Source organism: Ambystoma mexicanum, chromosome 9 (genome assembly GCF_040938575.1).
Source record: "Ambystoma mexicanum isolate Mex_15411 chromosome 9, UKY_AmexF1_1, whole genome shotgun sequence".
NCBI classification, from domain to species: Eukaryota; Metazoa; Chordata; class Amphibia; order Caudata; family Ambystomatidae; genus Ambystoma; species Ambystoma mexicanum.
This window is the reverse complement of record NC_090931.1, coordinates 599,663,856-599,681,763: the sequence shown is the minus strand read 5'-3', so window position 1 is coordinate 599,681,763 and position 17,908 is coordinate 599,663,856. Positions and strand designations below refer to the sequence as shown.

Here is a 17,908-nt window from a genome sequence, read left to right as displayed (position 1 = left end):
TAGGTGATGGCTGGAAGGTTTAGAATTAATCTTTAACCTCTGGCATCGCTCTGGGCAACCCTCCAGACTATCGTTCTTCGTCTGCCAAGCCATTACAGAAAGGGGGAAAGACCAGAGTCAAATCTGGCTTGGTCCAACTCCAAAAAGGGCAGTTCAACCCGAACTGCTAGGTCACATCCATTCTGCACAAGACCACAAGCATCCCCAGACATGTTTCAGCCTCATCGGGCGTCATGAGCCTGGATTGGACCCCTTACAGCAGGACTGCTTTGGACTAATCTGTGACACTTTGTCTTTATAAGGAAGTGGCACCCCCTCTTTCACTGATTAATCGCTGGACTCTTACAAGGAGAAGGAGGACTCACTGGACCTCTTTTGAGAGTAAAGCCTGCTCCAAAGTCATCTGTCATAGAGGTGAAGGCAGAAGTGATCTAAGGCAGAGGAGAGCTCTGTCTCCTAAACATCCTGAGAGAACATTGTGGGTGAACTGCTGTGGAACTGGCCTTACTGCTGGCTGCACTGGAACCAGAATCCTATTCACTGGAACTGAACAATCCCCTGCAGGTGCCAGCCAAGCTCCCTGGAGTGGGAGTGCAGAACAGAAGGACTCACCTTGTCTTGGTGCATTTGGATTGGGACTTTGAGTAATCCAAACGCCCATAAGCAGCTGAAATCCTATTTCGCTGCCTCGAGACACCTTCAACCCAGATCAACTATGCGCAACTCCTTCGAGCCACCACAGAATCTGCGGTGCTGCTATTGGCACCCTACCCAAACCTCGATCCAGTTTACACACCTCAAGCCATTGAGATGCCATCTCGACCCATTAAACCGGACTGACTCATCTCGACATTGTGGGATCCGCTCACTTCAGGGCTAAGTAGACTGCTGGAAGCTGTTTAACCATTGTTTCAAATGGTGACTTGGCCCAGCAGAGCCATCATCTCACCGCTGACTCGATCGCAGCCCAGAACCATTGTAAGCCATTTTCTTGCCATCTCAATGATGCCTTGACCCACTGAGAGTCTGCACATTCAAACCGACTCAACACCGACCGCCAGTGGGAATGCATTAACTCAAACGCCTATACACCAACACCACTGCTGCAAAAGCACCTAGAAGCCCAGCTCCACACTGTCAAGCACTGAAGACAAAACTTCAAGGAACTGTGAAGAGGTCCTGTCCCGTTGGTCTACTGTTTGGAAATATAGTGGCTTTTAAGCCCCCCCTCTACCTTTTCCACATGAATATATCCTTGAACAATAGCATTGTAGCCCAATCTGCTTGCCTGAACGATCCTGCTTATCAACCCAGAGTGCCCGTTCATAAATGTCAGCTTTCTCTGTGTTTCTTCATATCGGTGGGTGTGTAGTGTTCTTAGTTCGTTTGCAGCATTGATTGTTTTATTAAAGTTCCTATATTTCTAAGGAACCATGATGGCACAGTCTTTTATTTTGGAACCATTGTACTTCAATTGTTTCGGTTGCTACTGTTATCAGCTGATACCCCTCCCGAAGATATAGCCTTGGTGTATCATTAATGCCTCCCAGAATGGCACTGTCATGGTCTAGGGCTCTCAGCGCAATCTCCTCCTTCTGGATAGGCATCTCCCTTCTCTCATTAACACCCTCCTTTCTCCTGCCACCCCTACCTCTCCCACCCCTCTGGCTTCTTTGCCCCCTCTGAGGGATGTTCCCCACTGCTGCACCCCTCCTCGGAAGACCTTCAGAGGTGGGAATCAGCTTCACTTAGCTACCCTCAATTCACAATCTGCTGTCAAACACTCCTCTGACACCTGTCACCTCCTTGAAGACTTGACCTTGATGTCCTCGCTCTCACTGAGACATGGATAAAAGCCAGCTCTGTCACTGCTTTTGACACTCTTCTCCCTGAGGGCTACAATACCCTCTTCAACCACAGGCTCAACGTGTCTGGGGGCTGAGTGGCCCTGATTTTCCCTGAATGGGTCCCTGCTGCTTACATACCCACTCACACTCCCTCACACTTGTCACCATCTATAGGCCCCCCTGGACCAATCCCCCCTTTCCTCTCTGAATAGGCCAACCTCTCCGCTCCCCTGACCGCCTCCTCCAAGATTCTCCTGCTTGGTGACTTCAACATTCATCTTTACTCTCCTGGCGGACCCACTGTACTCTTCCACAACCTCCATGACTCTCTTTCCCTCACAGTCCTTCCCTAGGGTCTGACCCACTCAGCCGGACACAACCTGGATGCGCTCATTTCTGCAGACATCCCTATTTGTAACCCCCTCATGACTCCTCTCTTCTGGTCTGACCATGCTCTCCTCCCACCTGGACCACTTGGACCCCCCTGCTATGCCTCTGCCCGCACTGCCAGTCTCCTTCTCCGTCATTCGACCGATGAAGCTAGTGTCAGTCTCTGCATTTGCTGCCACCTTCATTCCACGTCCCACCCCTGCTATTGACTCTCATACCGACTCAGCTCTTGCTAACCTTCTTTATTCCATCTCCAATACCCTGGACATCCTTGCCCTTGTCATGAGGAGGCGCATGGAGCCTGCCTCCAAGTGCAACTCTTGGTATGACTCTGACCTGGCCACTCTGAAACACAAGCGCAGAGTTGTTGAGCGGAAGTGGAGGGCCACAAGCACATACTCTGACAAACTGGCCTGCCGCCTGCTGCAAAGGCAATACCGACTCTCCATCCACTCTAAGAAGAGGGACCATGTCCAAGCCCATATCTCTGGGGGCCACCAATAACACATCTAAACCTTTCATAATCTGCAAGAATCTTGCCAATCCTATTGCAGTTTCCACTTCTTCTCTTCTTTTCCAGGCCCTCTGCACTGCACTGGCCTCCCACTTCACTTCCAAACTCAGGACTTCCTGCCCTCACTCTTCTCTACTCCCCTCTCCACCCCCCACCTCTTTTGCCTCCCTTACCCCACCACCCCATACTCCCATCCTTCTCTCCCATTGCACCGGATTAGGTCTCTAAAGTTGTCTGCTCTATGAAAGACTCCACTAAACAGGTGCTCCAGTCCTCCAGAACCATCAATGACAACATCGCCTCTCTTGACCCAACCTTGGCTGACCTCTGCAATGACTAATTTGCCACTGGCTCCTTCCCACAACCCCGTAAGCACTCTCGTGTGCACCCTCTCCTAAAAAAGCCATCTGCTGACCCTTCCTGCCTTCTTAACTATCGCCCTATCTCCATCACCCCTTACCTAGGTAGACTCCAGGAGAAACTGGTCATCCCCCCAAATGATCCACCATAGTGAATCTCTGGGCCGTCTCCACGACCACCAATCTGGCTTCAGAACACCCAGAGATAAGGAAACTGCTCTCTTGAACACCTGTGAAAACCTGCTCTGAAATCTTGATTCCACACCTTCCTCTGTTCTCATCCTCCTCGATATTTCCTTTGACATGGTCAATCATGCCATCCTCATAAATTGTCTCCATGGTACCCTTGGCATCACGGACCTGGCACCGGCTTGGCTGACCTTCCTATTTAACCATCCTTCCCAGGTGCAACTGGGCCGTTTCCTCTCGTCCACCTCACACTCTACCTGTGGCGTCCCTCAGGGCTCGATCCTATCGACATGGCTCTTCAATATCTACGTTGCCTCTCTGGCCCACCTGATATCCACTTTCTCTCATCACTTCCAGTGGTATGTTGATAACATACATCTCTCCTTCAAGCTTCTCTCTGCTACCTCCTCTTCTTCCTCTCTCCTACCTGACTGCCTGACCGCTATTCAGGCATGGTGCTTGGCTAATGATCTCTGCCTTAATGCCAGTAAGACTGAGATCCTATTCATCTGGGCCCCTGTTCCCTGTTTCCCTCCCACTCTCTGGCTGCCCTCCTTGGGGGCCCTCTCCTCGCCTTCTTGTGATGCAAAAACCTTGGTATCATGTCCGAACCCTTTCTCTCCTTCTCCCCTCACATCTTGGACATTGCCAAGAAGGCCAACTTTCAGCTCCACCTCATCAGGAGCATTCGCCCTTTCCTCACATTCCTCAATGTCTGCAGAGCCCTGGTCCTCTCTAGGCTGGACTACTGCAACATCCTCTCCCTCAACCTGCCTCTTTCCTCTCTTCGACCCCTCCAACCAATCCAGAATAAGGCTGCAAGACTTATCCTTGGCCTCAAGCCCAGGGACCGCATCTCTTCAGCCCTAACATTTTTTCCACTGGCTCCCTGTGGCTCAAGGATCAAATTCAAGACCCTCTGCGTCATCCACAAGGCTTTCCGGGGCCTAGGAACCAGCAACATCCAACTCTCTCTCCCTTAATACCTCACAGCTAGAGCACTTCAGTCCTCTAGCTCCAACTCTGCATAGAGTGGGGGGTAGATCTATATCCTCGCAGGAGCTTTCCTCTGAAATTGCCTCCCTGCCCATCTCAGACATGAGCCGGATCTCCTAAAGTTCCAGAAGCAGCTCAAGACCTTGCTCTTCTCTACTTCCTTCCCTCTCACCCTCCCTTGCTAATGCCCCCACTGTCTGCTGAGACTGGCGGCCTGGTCCCTTATGAGTCTTACAGGGCACCAGGCCCCACTTGTCAAGTCTCCCTCAGCACCTGCCCAACCTAGCAACGCCTTTTGGGCCCCCTCCCTGACCAGCTTGAGTGTTTTGGCGCCCCTCCTAAATTTGGTCCATCCCCTCCCCCAAACTTGACATTGTTGCCTGTCATCCCCTGGTACTTGCCCTCCTGGGCTCCCTTTAGTCCTTGCCTATGCCTGGGCTCTAGTGCCCGCTGCCCCCACCCCTCACTCGTCTCTCCCTCTCCCACCCTCCTCCAGCATCTTTTACCTATGCACTTGCACGATCACAGTGTCACAAGGCTTAGTAGGACCGTTATTGTTTTTATCTCCTTGTTCCCCCTCTCCCCCCGTCCCTGCACACCACTTTTTCTCTTGTGGCGCCTTTAAGCACCTGTGTATAGGCGCCTTATGAATATGCAATACAAAATAAAATAGCCTGCCCTCAGCCTGTGCTACCAAAAGAGGCTGAGCTATGCCTTTCTTGCTATGCCTGTTTCAACGTTATGATCGGGATCACTGCAGGTTCAGTAGTAGTGTGGGGCTGAGTAGGCTGTTTATCCACCACTCATGCGTGTACTCATGTAGAGAAGTAGTCATGTAGTCACAGCCACCTAGGCTCTTACATTCTCACATCACATTCCACCCAACAGCTAGAACATCCCATGCCATATATGACCTCACATGTTACCGTCAACGACCTATGCAGTGCTCTGTTGCTTCCCAGCTTTGGTTCTCTCTATATAAAATCCATTTAAAGTACCTATATTGAGAAGCTTGGTGGATAGTCTATTGCTGGAAAGGGTGCGAGCTTTGGACAGGGGCTTATCAACTATTCCAGACCAATGCATGACAGGGCAGTGGACATGGACCGATGCTCGAAAGGGCAGCAGGCAGTGGCTGAGGCCAGCAGTTCTAGGGACACATGCTAGCCGGGCCCCTGACACAGAGAACGGTTGGTTATATTACATGTGTGACCCATTCCCCACCCCTCTGAACACCTATGATAAAGAAGGGGTTAACTTTGCCACCGAGTCCTTGACAGTGCAAACATATAGTTTGTGAGTTAAGGGCCACTTTGTCTTCACTTGTCAGAAGTGATGCATGGTCACAGTTCCCACTCCCACAAGGAGCTGCTTTGGCCTGGATCCCACGCCGCCCGGACCACATTCCTGAAGCACCCAAAAGAAACCAGCTCTTCCGGTGCGGCCGGAAGCCGTGCCTCGCGCGGCCCAGAGCCAGGGGGCACATACTGCCAGCTCCACAGCTGCTGTGATCAAACGAACACCTCGCCGTCCTAGAGACAAACTGGTGGGAATGCTGAAAGGAGGTCCTTATGATTATGGACGGGCAGAAAATAAATAAATGAGAGCAAATGATAGACTTTCCCTTAAAATTCAAGACAGGTGCCCCTCCTCGTCAGGAGACACTCCGCATCCTGTGGTCAGTGTGAGAAGTGCTAATTGCATGTAAACTTCCAATTATCCGTCATTTATTGTATATTGGGTCTGCCTCCTTGCTGCTGGTACAATTTTTCTCCCAGCTCAGTTGCTCATTAGACATTACCTCTGTAACCCAGTGGCATCCAGACTCTTTACTGGGGTGGCACTGTCTTATTCAGGGGTGGCATGAAGTACGAGCGCACACACACATAATGATCATAGTTTAGGATAATGGGGTGGCACCTGGGGTGGGCAATAAGATTCCAGGGGTAGCACGTCCCACCACAGGCGCTCCCTGGACACGCCCCTGCTCTGTAACCTGTAACCACCCCCTGCCCAGGTGCCGAGCTCACATTGGTAGTTCCACATTTTCCGAAATGCCAGAAATCATATCTGTTGTGACAGCAGTGTTGGTTTCTTAGCCAAGCTTCCACCTGGAGAAAGAAGCTGCACATCAAATGTTCCTGCCTTGATTCTGGAGGCAATCCCGCGATAAAAGGCTGGGCTGCAGATGATTGCAGTGAATGATCTGTGTTCTACTGCACCCTTCCATTGCCACATTACTGAAATGTCATGGGGTGGGGGGAGGCGGGGATGCCAAATGTTTTAATAGGCGCTGATGCTTCGCATCAGCTCCCTAGTGTTATTAAATGCGCTCCACTCCCGAGAGCGAAGCGCCTTTAATTTCAATACGGGGCCTGCCGCGCATTCTACCCACCACACCTGTAAAGACTCCCCCAAGCTGGCATGGTGGGGGGGCTAATGGCAGGGTGCCCCGGGCAGTCTCCTGGGTGGCCCACCCTTAAGGCCGGCCCTGGGAGGATGGCAGACACCACACAGACACATGTTGCAGGTCAGTGTGGTTCCCGACAGCAGAGAGTTGAAGGTGTGTGATGAAGGTTGCAGGGCAAGATGAAGGTCAGGTGACATGCTGGAGATCAGACGTGCATGGCCCAGAGGTCAGAGGGCACAGTGCAGATCAGGGGCTCTTAGAAGGGTCTGTGCAAGTTGAAAGAAGCTCATGGGGCAGGGAGCGGGTGGAGAGGATCTCAGAAAAAGCAGTGCAGCTCAAGAACAGATCAGAGGTAATGTGTTGCTTGGGGTGGACCTCAGAGGTCATATGGGGTGCAGAGTGATTTCAGGGGTGCATGGTGTAGGCCAAAGGGAGGCGTGACCAGTGGGTGTAGTGATGGGTTCTCAGTAGGCACAGTGCAGGTGAAAATGAGGTTGATGATCCATGTGCAGGTGCAGGGGAGTGTGGGGAAATCGACCATACGCACAGTGGGTGTGCGCTCGCTTTGCTTTTTTGAAATGTTTAAATGAAATTAAATGATGGTATATCAACCCCAGGAAAATGTGCAAGGCTAATCCACACACATTTTCCTATGCTCACTGCATGACATACGCATAGAACTGTGTACTCTGGGTGGACACAGCCCATAGGTGCAGTCCCCTCTGTCATATTTAGTTGGGCTATGACACAAGGAGTACACAATGCATCTCAATGGCCAGTCTGATTTTCTAACAAAGGCTCCATGGATCTGCCCTGTCCTTCTGTTGTGCCCTACAGTTGGTATGCAGAGCTGGCTGCAGAGGTTAACAAAGGAGACCGGAAACCCCAACAACCTTTCGTATGCACTGTATCACCCTTTAGCCAGCTCCCGCCCTGGTTATCGATTGACATTGAGCTGCCATGCCTGGGACTGCATGTTTACAGTAGTCCAAGGTTCTAGAATGTGATTTGAAGGCGACAGAGAGTCTGATCTTGCCGCAGCTTCAAGGGAGAACTGCTGCCTTAATCTGGAACCACAGAGAGCTCCATTAACCAGAGAGACCCTTTGATCCACAACAGACAGGAAGATGAGTGGGACTTAGTATTGCATGTTTTCACCTCTCTACCTTTTATGTCGCGAATCATTCTGGTTATGACCTCACACATACAGGAGATTGTTGGTGGGGACCCAGGACTGGTTCATGAAGGTAGGTGTAGCCTACACCAATCCCTGTGGTCCATTTGGCTTTAAAAGAGGGCAGAGAGCCTCTTTTGGCAGATCATTTGAAGGCTTCACCAGAAGCAGAAGGAAGAACTCATCACTGAACCCTGGCTGAAGGTACAGTCTGCCTTACATCTTCCGCCAGTGAAGGAATGCCAGGACCTCCAAGAGGGAAGCAAGATCTGTCCCCTAAACATATCCCAGAGAACAGAGGGAGATACCGAATCCAAAGGACCCTCCAGCAACTCCAGAAAGGATACCCAGTCAGCAGACAGCGTGCCCTGCTAGGCTCTGCAGCAAGCTTCCTAGGTGGGAAGTGCCAACAAGTCTCTGAATCCAAAACCAAAGACAAGGAAGCTGCCTGCAACACACTCCCTTTGGGCCGTTCGCCTTAAAGGACCACACAAGCCCAGTGAAGAAGCTAGGTGAACCTCATTGACGAGCAGCTACCGACGTCCGCCGTAAAGGAAATGTTTCAAGCCAGTCGAGTCCCTCGAGCTGCAACTGACTGCAATGCTGACGTTGTTATGCTGCAGTCACTTAAAGACATCCAAGACATCTTGACCAGTGCTTCAGAACCACCGACCAGCACTGAGACAACGATGCTGGATCCTGAGCCGCCGTGTAGGCCAGCCTGCAGCCAGCCATCCAGCCTCACTCGCTGAACTGGTTGCCGCCTGATACCTGCAGCTGTCTCCCATCTTGATCTCTGTCGCAGAAGCTGCAAAGCGCTCTAGAACATCCACAGCACAAGGTACATTGTAGTGCTGACCCCCTGGTCCTTCTCTGAAGGCCCCTAGAGACATCTTACAACCCATTGCTCCCTTTGTGCTAAAACCAAGTATCTTTGAACTGTTGCGATTATTTACTATAGCGACAACCCTCCTGTCAGTATCCAGAGTGCATCCCTTTTCCTTCTTTGAAACTGTCTGTCTTCTGCATTCCTTTCCAGGGTATGTTGCATTTCGTAGTGTTGCTAGAACTGTCTGGTGTGATAATAATAAAGTAGAAATTTGTATGCAACCTTGACTGGACAGTCCTGTTATGTCTTAGACTGGTGTGCGCATGCGCGAGCCTCGTTCTGGCCACGCATGCGCGTTGGTAATAAAGGCGGTCCGTGTGGCAGTTGCCGCCGGGACCCTGGAACGTACAGACATATGTGTATGTGTCTCATTGCATGCATGCGCACGAACGCTAGTACAGGGCGGCCCGAGGCACGGGAAGCCCCATCACATTGGCGACGAGGCGGGACACGAGAAGAGAAACGCTCGGCACGTATAAACGTGTCGTTATGGATATTTTTCTTCACGTGCGTTATGAATCTCACACGAGTGATGGCGGCCATTTTGTTTTGGATGTTGAAGGCAGTTGTGGCCCGCAAGGGTGCTCGTGCGCTGCCTAGACACTGAGGTATACAACCCCTCAATTTTTGCACACCCTGCAATTTTCCTCAGGAGGGAGGATTGCATCTTCACTTGAGCTAACAGGTTGTGGGAGAGGAGCAAACATCTCACATCGTCACAGCAACTTTGCCCAAGAGGTCAGGTGCATCAAATCTGAGTGCAGCCAGGTTTGCAGCCTCTAACACGGACTGAGGTGCCTGTGCGACCTGTGAACATGACAGACAGCGAAGGAGAAGCTCCGGCGGCTGCTAGAGTGGTGAGAAGGCAGCATGGATCCCTACAACCAATGCAAGAATTTGACACCTCGGGCCCACCGTCAAAACTGGGTCCGAGATGGCTTCTATGGATCAAGAAACTTGACCTGTTTTTCGCTGCCACTGGGGAGACAGACGATGATGCCAAAGTGGCCATGCTGCTATACTTGGTGGGCACAGAGGTACTGCGCATTTACGAATCTCTTTCCTTACCCGTAGTGAACTATGATGCTGTCAAAACCGCGCTGAAGGATCATTTCATCCCCCTATCCAATATTGACTTTGACAGGTTTGTCATGTGCGGGGAGAAGCAGCACGAAGAGGAGTCTTTAGATCAGTTTTGTGCATGTTTGAGACAGCTAGCCACCACGTGCAGATGGACGGATGCGGAGTTAATGATCCGCCATCAACTGATTCAGGGTTGCAGTTCAGGCAAGCTGAGGAGGCAGGTCCTGAGGGAGCCTGGCATGTCGCTAGCACAGATTTTGGACAGTGGAAGGGTGTACGAACTTGCCGAAAGTAGAGGAGCTAAGATGGATGCGGCCACACGCCCAGGCAAGCATGAGGATGCTTTTGCTGTTGGGAAACAACCCCAGTCGAAGCCCAGATGCAGTCAGAAGAGGCAGGAATCAACAACACCGCAAGGTAGCCCCACCATTTGCCAGTATTGTGGGTATGACTTGCCGCATTCGGAAGACTGTCCAGCTAAGACGAGATTCTGCGGAAGATGCAATATGCCAGGGCACTATGCCAGGATGTGTAGAGCTGCTACCCCCGTGGCCACGCAGAGAGGGCCCGCTAGGCTGGGTGGCGGGTTCAGGAAACAACGCAGTGTCGCTGCCGTCGAGCAGGATGTCCAAAGACTTAACATCGCGGAAGAGGAAGATGAAGAAGTATTTTTCATCTCAAATTTGGCTACCGGGACCAAGAAGCACAGACGACCAACGTGCGTCGTAGACATTCAAGGGGTCCCTACACAGGTGCTAATAGATGCAGGAGCCTTGGTGTGCGTACTGGCCACTGAACTTTATGAGGCCATACCAGGTCCCCCTCCGTTGGACAAATCAAGAGCAAAAATGTTCATGTTCGGTGGTGATGATCCCCTACCCATCAAAGGGGTGTTTGTAGCCCCTGTAGCCCGAGGGGACAAAGTGATAGAAGCAAGGTTTTTCATCACTGATGTCAGCCCACGGTCGCTGTTGAGTTGTGCGGCCTCGGATGCATTGGACCTGGTTCACTTTGCACTTGTGATCTACCAAAGGGATGTCGAGTCACTTCTGGAGAAGTTTGAGAGTACCTTTCAGGCGATTGGCCGACTGAAAGCGGAGCCAGTGCGACTACATATAGATGATACGATCCGCCCCACGGCGCTGAAGAACCGACGAATTCCGTTTCACCTCAGGTCGCAGGTGGAAGACGAGCTCAAAGCGCTAATCAGCATGGACATTGAAAGGGTGGAGGGGCTAACTCCTTGGGTCTCACCAATCGTGGTGGCGCCCAAACCCAAACAACCGGGCAAGGTACGCATCTGTGTGGACATGCGGCTGCCCAATGCAGCCATTAAGCGTGAACGCCACCTGATCCCCACGATAGACGATATCATCAGCGAACTGCAGGGGGCCAAGGTCTTCTCCAAACTGGACCTAAGAGCAGGGTATCACCAACTAGAACTGCATGCAGACTCGAGGTACATTACCACCTTCACCACGCACAAGGGTCTGTACCAATTCAAATGCCTCAGCATTGGGATATCCTCTGCTGCAGAGGTCTTTCAGAATTCCATCAGAGGCGCTCTGGTGGGCCTAAGGGGAGTAATCAATATGAGTGACGATATTCTGGTTTTCGCCACATCACATGCCGAGCACATGAAGCGCCTAGAGGCGACCTTGCAGAGACTCAAAGACCTTGGACTCACCTTGTATCGTGAAAAATGTGAGTTCTTCAAGGATCGCATTGGGTTCTTTGGGTTTGTGTTTCACAAGAATGGTGTATCCCCGGATCCGGAGAAAGTCGGAGAAAGTCAGAGACATACGTGAGGCGGCAAGCCCCCAGTCGCCGACAGAAGTCCGCAGCTTTCTGGGGATGGTTAACTATTGTGGCCGATTCATCCAGGGGCTGGCATCCCTCTCTGAACCCCTTCAGGCCCTCACGAAAAATGACGCTGTATGGGTCTGGGGCACGAGAGAGCAAGAAGCGTTCAATTCCATCAAGAAGGCGCTGTCCGATCAGGACACAGTGGCGTATTTTGACCCCTCAGCCGAATCTGAGATTGTCGTGGATGCGAGTCCCGTAGGCCTAGGGGCTGTCCTAATGCAGGAAGACACGAGAAGCGAAATGGTACCCATCGCATATGCAAGCAAAGCCCTCACAGAAACTGAAAGACGCTACTCACAGATTGAGAGGGAGGCCCTGGCCATCCTGTGGGGCTGCAGGCATTTTAGGCTGTATATTCTCGGGAAACCCGTGACTGTCATAACGGATCACAAGCCACTTCTTCCGATCCTTGCGGGCGTGTCGTCTAAACCACCTCCCAGAATTGAGCGGTGGATGCTCGCCCTCATTGAATATGGGGTCAAGTTGGTGTACCGGCAAGGCACAAACAATCCTGCGGACTATTTGTCCTGCCACCCCAACGAGGAAAGAGAACAGGGCCAGGGAGAAGTAGTAGAATGCCAAGATTTTATCCACAATGTTGTGGAATGGGCCATGCCGGTGGCGTTGGACGGAATGGTAGTGGCAAAAGAGTCGGCGAACGACTCGGTGTTCAAAATCATCCAAACTGCAATTCGGAGCGGGGAGTGGAGAGACGTCCTGCAAAACAATACAAGGAGAGAACACAGAGCCCAGAGGGACCTTCAGGCGTTATGGAAGGTTTGTGAGGAACTCTCAATGTCGTAGGATGGTTTGCTGTTAAGAGGGAGGCAAATTGTAGTTCCACAATCGCTGAGGTCTCGAGTCTTGGAGCTGGCACACACCGGACGTCAGGGCGTGGCCAAAACAAAGGCGAGGCTGCGACCAAAAGTATGGTTCCCTGATCTGGAGGGGCTCGTTGAGTTACATATGAAAAGATGTTTGTCGTGCCAAGCAGCGAGCACCCTAGAAAGGGCAGCGCCTATTAAGTCAATGGAACGGAGTGAGAAGCCGTGGAGTACAGTCCACGCAAATTTTGGATCCACAGGAAGGGGTATGTACTTTTTAGTGGTAGTGGACCAGTGGTCGAGGTACCTAGAGGTGGAACTCGTGGACTCAACAGCCAGCGACCATACCATCCTGGCCTTAGAAAAGATGTTCGCCATGCATGGCTTCCCTGAAATACTCTGCTCCGACAATGGGCCACCTTTCACTGGGAACCAATTTGCTCAATATCTGAGAGAAAAAGGAATACTGCACCGGAAGGTGTCGCCACTCTGGCCCCGGGCCAATGGAGAGGCCGAAAGGCTTATGAGGACACTCAACAAGGTTGAGCGTTCTGCATAGCGGCGAACAGTGGAGGAGAACTAAAGAGGACTCTTTTCGAGTTTCTCAGAGAGTACCGAACGACACCCCATGAGTCCACCGGAGTGGCTCCAGCAGAGGCTCTGTTTGGGCGCTGCCTGAGAGGGCTCCTCCCTGAAGTGGAAGGGCGTAAGCCGGGTATTATAGACAATGACAGAGTGAGGGAAGATTGAGAAGTGCACAACGCTAAGGAGAGCGAAAGGAGAAGAATGCAAGATAAGGAGATAGTGGTAGGAGACTCGGTGCTGGTACGAAACCGCAGGCCAGCAGGAAAGCGGTCATTGCCCTACGAACCACAACCGTGGGCCGTCACCCATGTTAAGGGATCCATGGTTACCGCAGCAAATGCCAGAGGAACTATCACCCGCAACCAATCCTTTTTCAAAAAAATTGACAATTCGCCCTGCAATATCGACCCCGCAGTGCCAGCACGACCAGAGGAGGAGGATGGAGTCCCTGAAGATGACCCACCCATGGATCAGACGCCAGCAGTCGGGACCCCACCACCTATCCCGCAGGGGGAATGGAGGTACCCTGCGCGACAAGGCCGCGCTATACCGGTTCGACTCAAGGACTACGTTCTAGACTCTGGAGACTGACCAGGTGACTGTTCCAGGCTAATGATCCACAGTTGCAAGTGTTAATACTGTTTCTGAGTATGGTTTAGTTGTAAGTTATTGCACTATTTTGTTTAAAGAAAAAAAGGGATGTTATGTCTTAGACTGGTGTGCGCATGCGTGAGCCTCGTTCTGGCCACGCATGCGCGTTGGTAATAAAGACGGTCCGTGTGGCAGTTGCCGCCGGGACCCTGGAACGCACAGACGTATGTGTATGTGTCTCATTGCATGCATGCGCGCGAACGCTAGTACAGGGCGGCCCGAGGCACGGGAAGCCCCATCACAAGTCCCTTTGATCATTGAGTAATAATTGTATTTTCGCTGTGTTGCAACTAACCAACGATCCGCAACCTTTCAGAGATAAGCCTGCCGTTCCATCCACGCTACCAAAATTGGACAAGGAGGTTTTTAATTTGCTTGTGTTTCCAATCTGTTTGGGACCCCTTCTGGTGTACTACAGGTGTGGGGCTGATTGATGGTTTATAAACCGATATTCATTCCTGGACCACTGGCTCCCCAGAAAGTTTATTCGTCACGGGGAGATCAAAGGGTGTTGTGTGGTGGAGAGGTCCAGAGGGTGAGCTTCATTTCCAGGGAGCTCAGAAGGCATGATTTAGGTAGAGGGGGCTAGTATTGCAAGTATAGGCAATGCCATGCTAAGAAGTCAGGGTGTAGGTCAGGGTGGCACGAGGGGATCCTGTAGTTCAGGGTAGATTCAAGGGCACAACATCAGGTGTCATCAGTTTGCATTTGGAGTTTTAGGATCATGAAAGGCAATTGGGCATCCTGTGACTGCCACTGTGCCCTAGGAACTCTTTGACCTCCCTGTGAATAACACTGTATCCTTTGTGTACCCCTTGGCATGCACATGGTCCAGTGGCCTTCTTTTGACTTGCACCGTTAACTGCCGAGAACCCACTAACTACACATCTCTCTAAGCTCCTTTTGGCCTGCATCATGCTCCCTGAGACCTCTCTGACCCGAACTTGACCTCCTGACTCCCCCCCCTGTCATCTGAGCTCCCCTTGACTTGCACTGTAGCTTCTAAGAGCCCTGACCGTATTTGTGACCTCTAAGCTCCACCTCACGTTTGCTACGTCCCCTGCACTTCCGGTTGATGAGTGCTCTACTCTGGCAATGGGATCTGACTCATAGCTCGGGTCTGAATCTTAGGATTGCTGATATGGTCCAGCTTGCTTTCACAAGTTTAGAGTGGAAGAACGCGGGCCCCGGTTCAATCCAATTGTTTGTGTTTTGGGCGATTTTGGGGTGAGATGGCTCGCTGTGTATTGTAAATAGCCCTGTTTTCTGTCAGAGGCACCTGGTATTCTTACGTTGGCTTAGTGTCTTTGTCATACTGTTGCATCTGTGTAGCCTCCAGTGTGGATGAGGCACCTGTCATTTCTAGGAGGTCTCCGGTTTTACAATAGCAGTGTTCGATGTTAAACTATATTGGGTATGTTTTCATCCATTTGCCTCTATTTGGGGATTTTTCCCCCAATGGGTGGTCCATGTCGGGAGGCTTAGAATGCATGCTGTACTTTGGGGACCAGACGAATGCACTCTGTATCCCTGCATTCCAAGCACGCTGGCTGCACTCGCTGTTTCCTGCACGTTTAATTGTACTGTGATTTCCATAAGACCTCACAGTTGAATCTGCTGTGTAAAGCTGATGGGAAATGTAGTCCAAAAACATCTGGAGAGATAAAGGTATACGACCTCTTCCTGGCTGTGTGCACTTTGCCCCACCGGTGGGGCGGGTTGGGTGCCCGGTGGTTCTGTGCACGTAGCGTATTTCGGATTGAGATGATAAACCCCAGGGGTGTTGCTAGGTCTGGAAAAGAACCGGGGCTACGCTAATGTCGGAACTGTCGGGACTGGGGGCTAGCTAGCATTTTGGTCGTAACTCCTGAGATTCTATCTGGGGCTACAACGAAAAGACCAGGGGCTTTAGCCACCTTAGCCACCCCCTAGCAACGCCTCTGATAAACCCGCTCGCTCTCCCCGTCATCCGTGTTCTGTCTGCGTTCTTCTCGCCATGCTTTCATGTCTCTGGGTTAACTGGATCCCATATGTTCCTGGGCGGTGCTTGCAGTACCCCACAGCTGCCTGTGGGCGTCTCACGTCCCATGCAGAAACTCCTTGCCGTTTGCATCCTGCAGCCAGGCGTCCCATCCACTCCACACGGCTCCCTCCCGCCTCCTGCTTGGTGCAGCCTTTTCTGATAAAGTAGGAGGGATGAGCCGAGGATGCCCGAGCCGGGGGTAGCGAGCCGACTGTGGCCGGGCTCTGGAGTGAGTACCGGGCAGTGCCCACCCCAGCAGGCAGGCTTCTCTCTGTGTAGCCAGGACTCGGGGACAAGCGCCTTCTCCTGCGACAGCGATAGGCGCGTGGCCCACAGACCCGGCGCCGGCTGCCTCCTGGCACTGCGGGCATGAGCAGGGCGTGGGTACCCCGGCAGGTGTCCTGAGGAGCAGCAAGCGGGCCGCCCTCCAACCATGGGCAATCAGCCTGCCAGTCCCGAGGACCCGGAGCAAGGTGGGTGCCCCTGGCACAAGCCTGGGGTTTGGCATGGTTTTTACATTATTATATGCTTTTAACTGACGGCTTTGGCCGAGGCTAACGTGAGCGTTCGTTTTATGATGTCGGCCCTTCGTTTGGGGGGCAGGAGGGCACGGACATGTCCTTTGAACTTTCAATGTCACGCGTCCCCGGCGGAGGTGTACCTTGCCCTCCGGCCCGTGTTCTGCTGAAACTAGCTGACCTACAGGGGGGCTCTGAACGGACCCCCCTCAACCGGGGCTGGGGAGGGTCGTCGCGTTTCATCACGGGCCCCTGCAGCCCCTCCCTTGCATTGGGTAACCGAGACCCCTTTTAAAACGCCACATGTGGATATGTTTAGTGCCTAGCATCGGAAAGGATAAATTGGAGCACAATGGAAGTGCTATGGTCATCTCCCGCAGCCATGCCTGAACCCCAGAACTCCTAAAGTTGTTCCATGTCGGCTGTGAGTTCCTGGCTTGGTTCTGCTGCTTTTCCTGCTCATTCTGCTCCTTGCTGTAGCCCTACACTAACGTGCAGAAAACAAAACTACAAGTACCAGAATACCAAGTGCTGCGAGGGGAAAAATCAGGGTTGGCCATCGTAGCCCGGGCACCGAGAAGCCTGGCGACTCTGGTGGAACAGCTCGACTCTCTGAGGGCAACTGAAGGCGTGCTTAGCGGGCAAGGGTTATTTTAGGCCCTAGCTCGCCTGACGCTTGTCTCTCCAAAGTCTCGGATGTTGTGGCTGCAGGTGACCGGAAACTGCAGCTCATTGGAAGCAGATGCCCTCTGGTCTTAAGTTAGCAGTAGACTGGGACCGCACATTATCGATCTCTTTCAAATCCTGCCACTATCCTATATCTTACCTCCCATCTATTCGGATTAATGCGTGGGCGTTTTATTTATTTATTTAAATCGTGGAGTTTTGGGGGGGTGACATTATAAAATGGCCACAATGCTCTCCAGTGCACGCGAGGAGACCGTGGATTCGGAACTGGTGACTCACTTTGTGCTTAAGCAGGCGTCTGTAGTCTGAAACACCGGATGTATTGGACTACAACTCGCATGATTCCTCACGATTGACTATGCTGGCTAGGGCTGATGGGAGTTGTTGTTCAAAACACCAGGAGAGCCAAAGTTTGCAGACCTACTAGTACATTTGATAAGAATAGGTTAGGGGCATTCAGCTCTGGAGCTGCCACTGTCCAGCTTGAATATCTGATATCCTGTTTTTTGTTTGCTTTCTGCAACTTGTAGTCATGTTGTCCCTATTATAAATGCAAGACTACAAGTTCCAGAACGTAAAACGGAAATAGGTCCAGATGCTACTCATGCCTGACTTGGGGTATCTTTAGAGTTCTGGTTGCTATGGTTACCAGGTGACTCCTTGTGGTTTTGGACACCATGCCCCAGTTTTGGCCTTTTTTTCGATTCTCTCCATCAGTTGCTGTCTGCGACTTGTAGTCTTGTGTCGCTTTAAAAACCTAAAATAGATTGGAGAAAAACGTTTGTAAAATCGAAGGCCAAGGCTGCAGTAGGGTGTCACCACATACCTGCCTACATTTGAAAATCAAAATTCCTGAGATTTATGCCCCGCCCACAGCCAAACAAGACTCCGCCCATTTGCACA

The 17,908-nt window shown here is 51.8% G+C and overlaps 1 protein-coding gene across 3 annotated transcripts in view; it reads left to right on the top strand.

Annotated features, from left to right (window-relative positions):
• The window catches only part of SPECC1 (sperm antigen with calponin homology and coiled-coil domains 1), a 1,474,528-nt gene that overhangs the window by 293,665 nt on the left and 1,162,955 nt on the right, over positions 1–17,908 (top strand). The window contains exon 1 of one of the 3 annotated variants that reach the window (XM_069615231.1): positions 15,924–16,273. The exons of the other annotated variants lie outside the window; for them this stretch is intronic. Within the exon in view, the coding sequence (XP_069471332.1) occupies positions 16,234–16,273 (40 nt within the window). The 5' untranslated portion in view covers positions 15,924–16,233. Of the gene's footprint in view, positions 1–15,923; positions 16,274–17,908 lie in introns of those variants that run through there. 3 annotated transcript variants of the gene reach the window in all.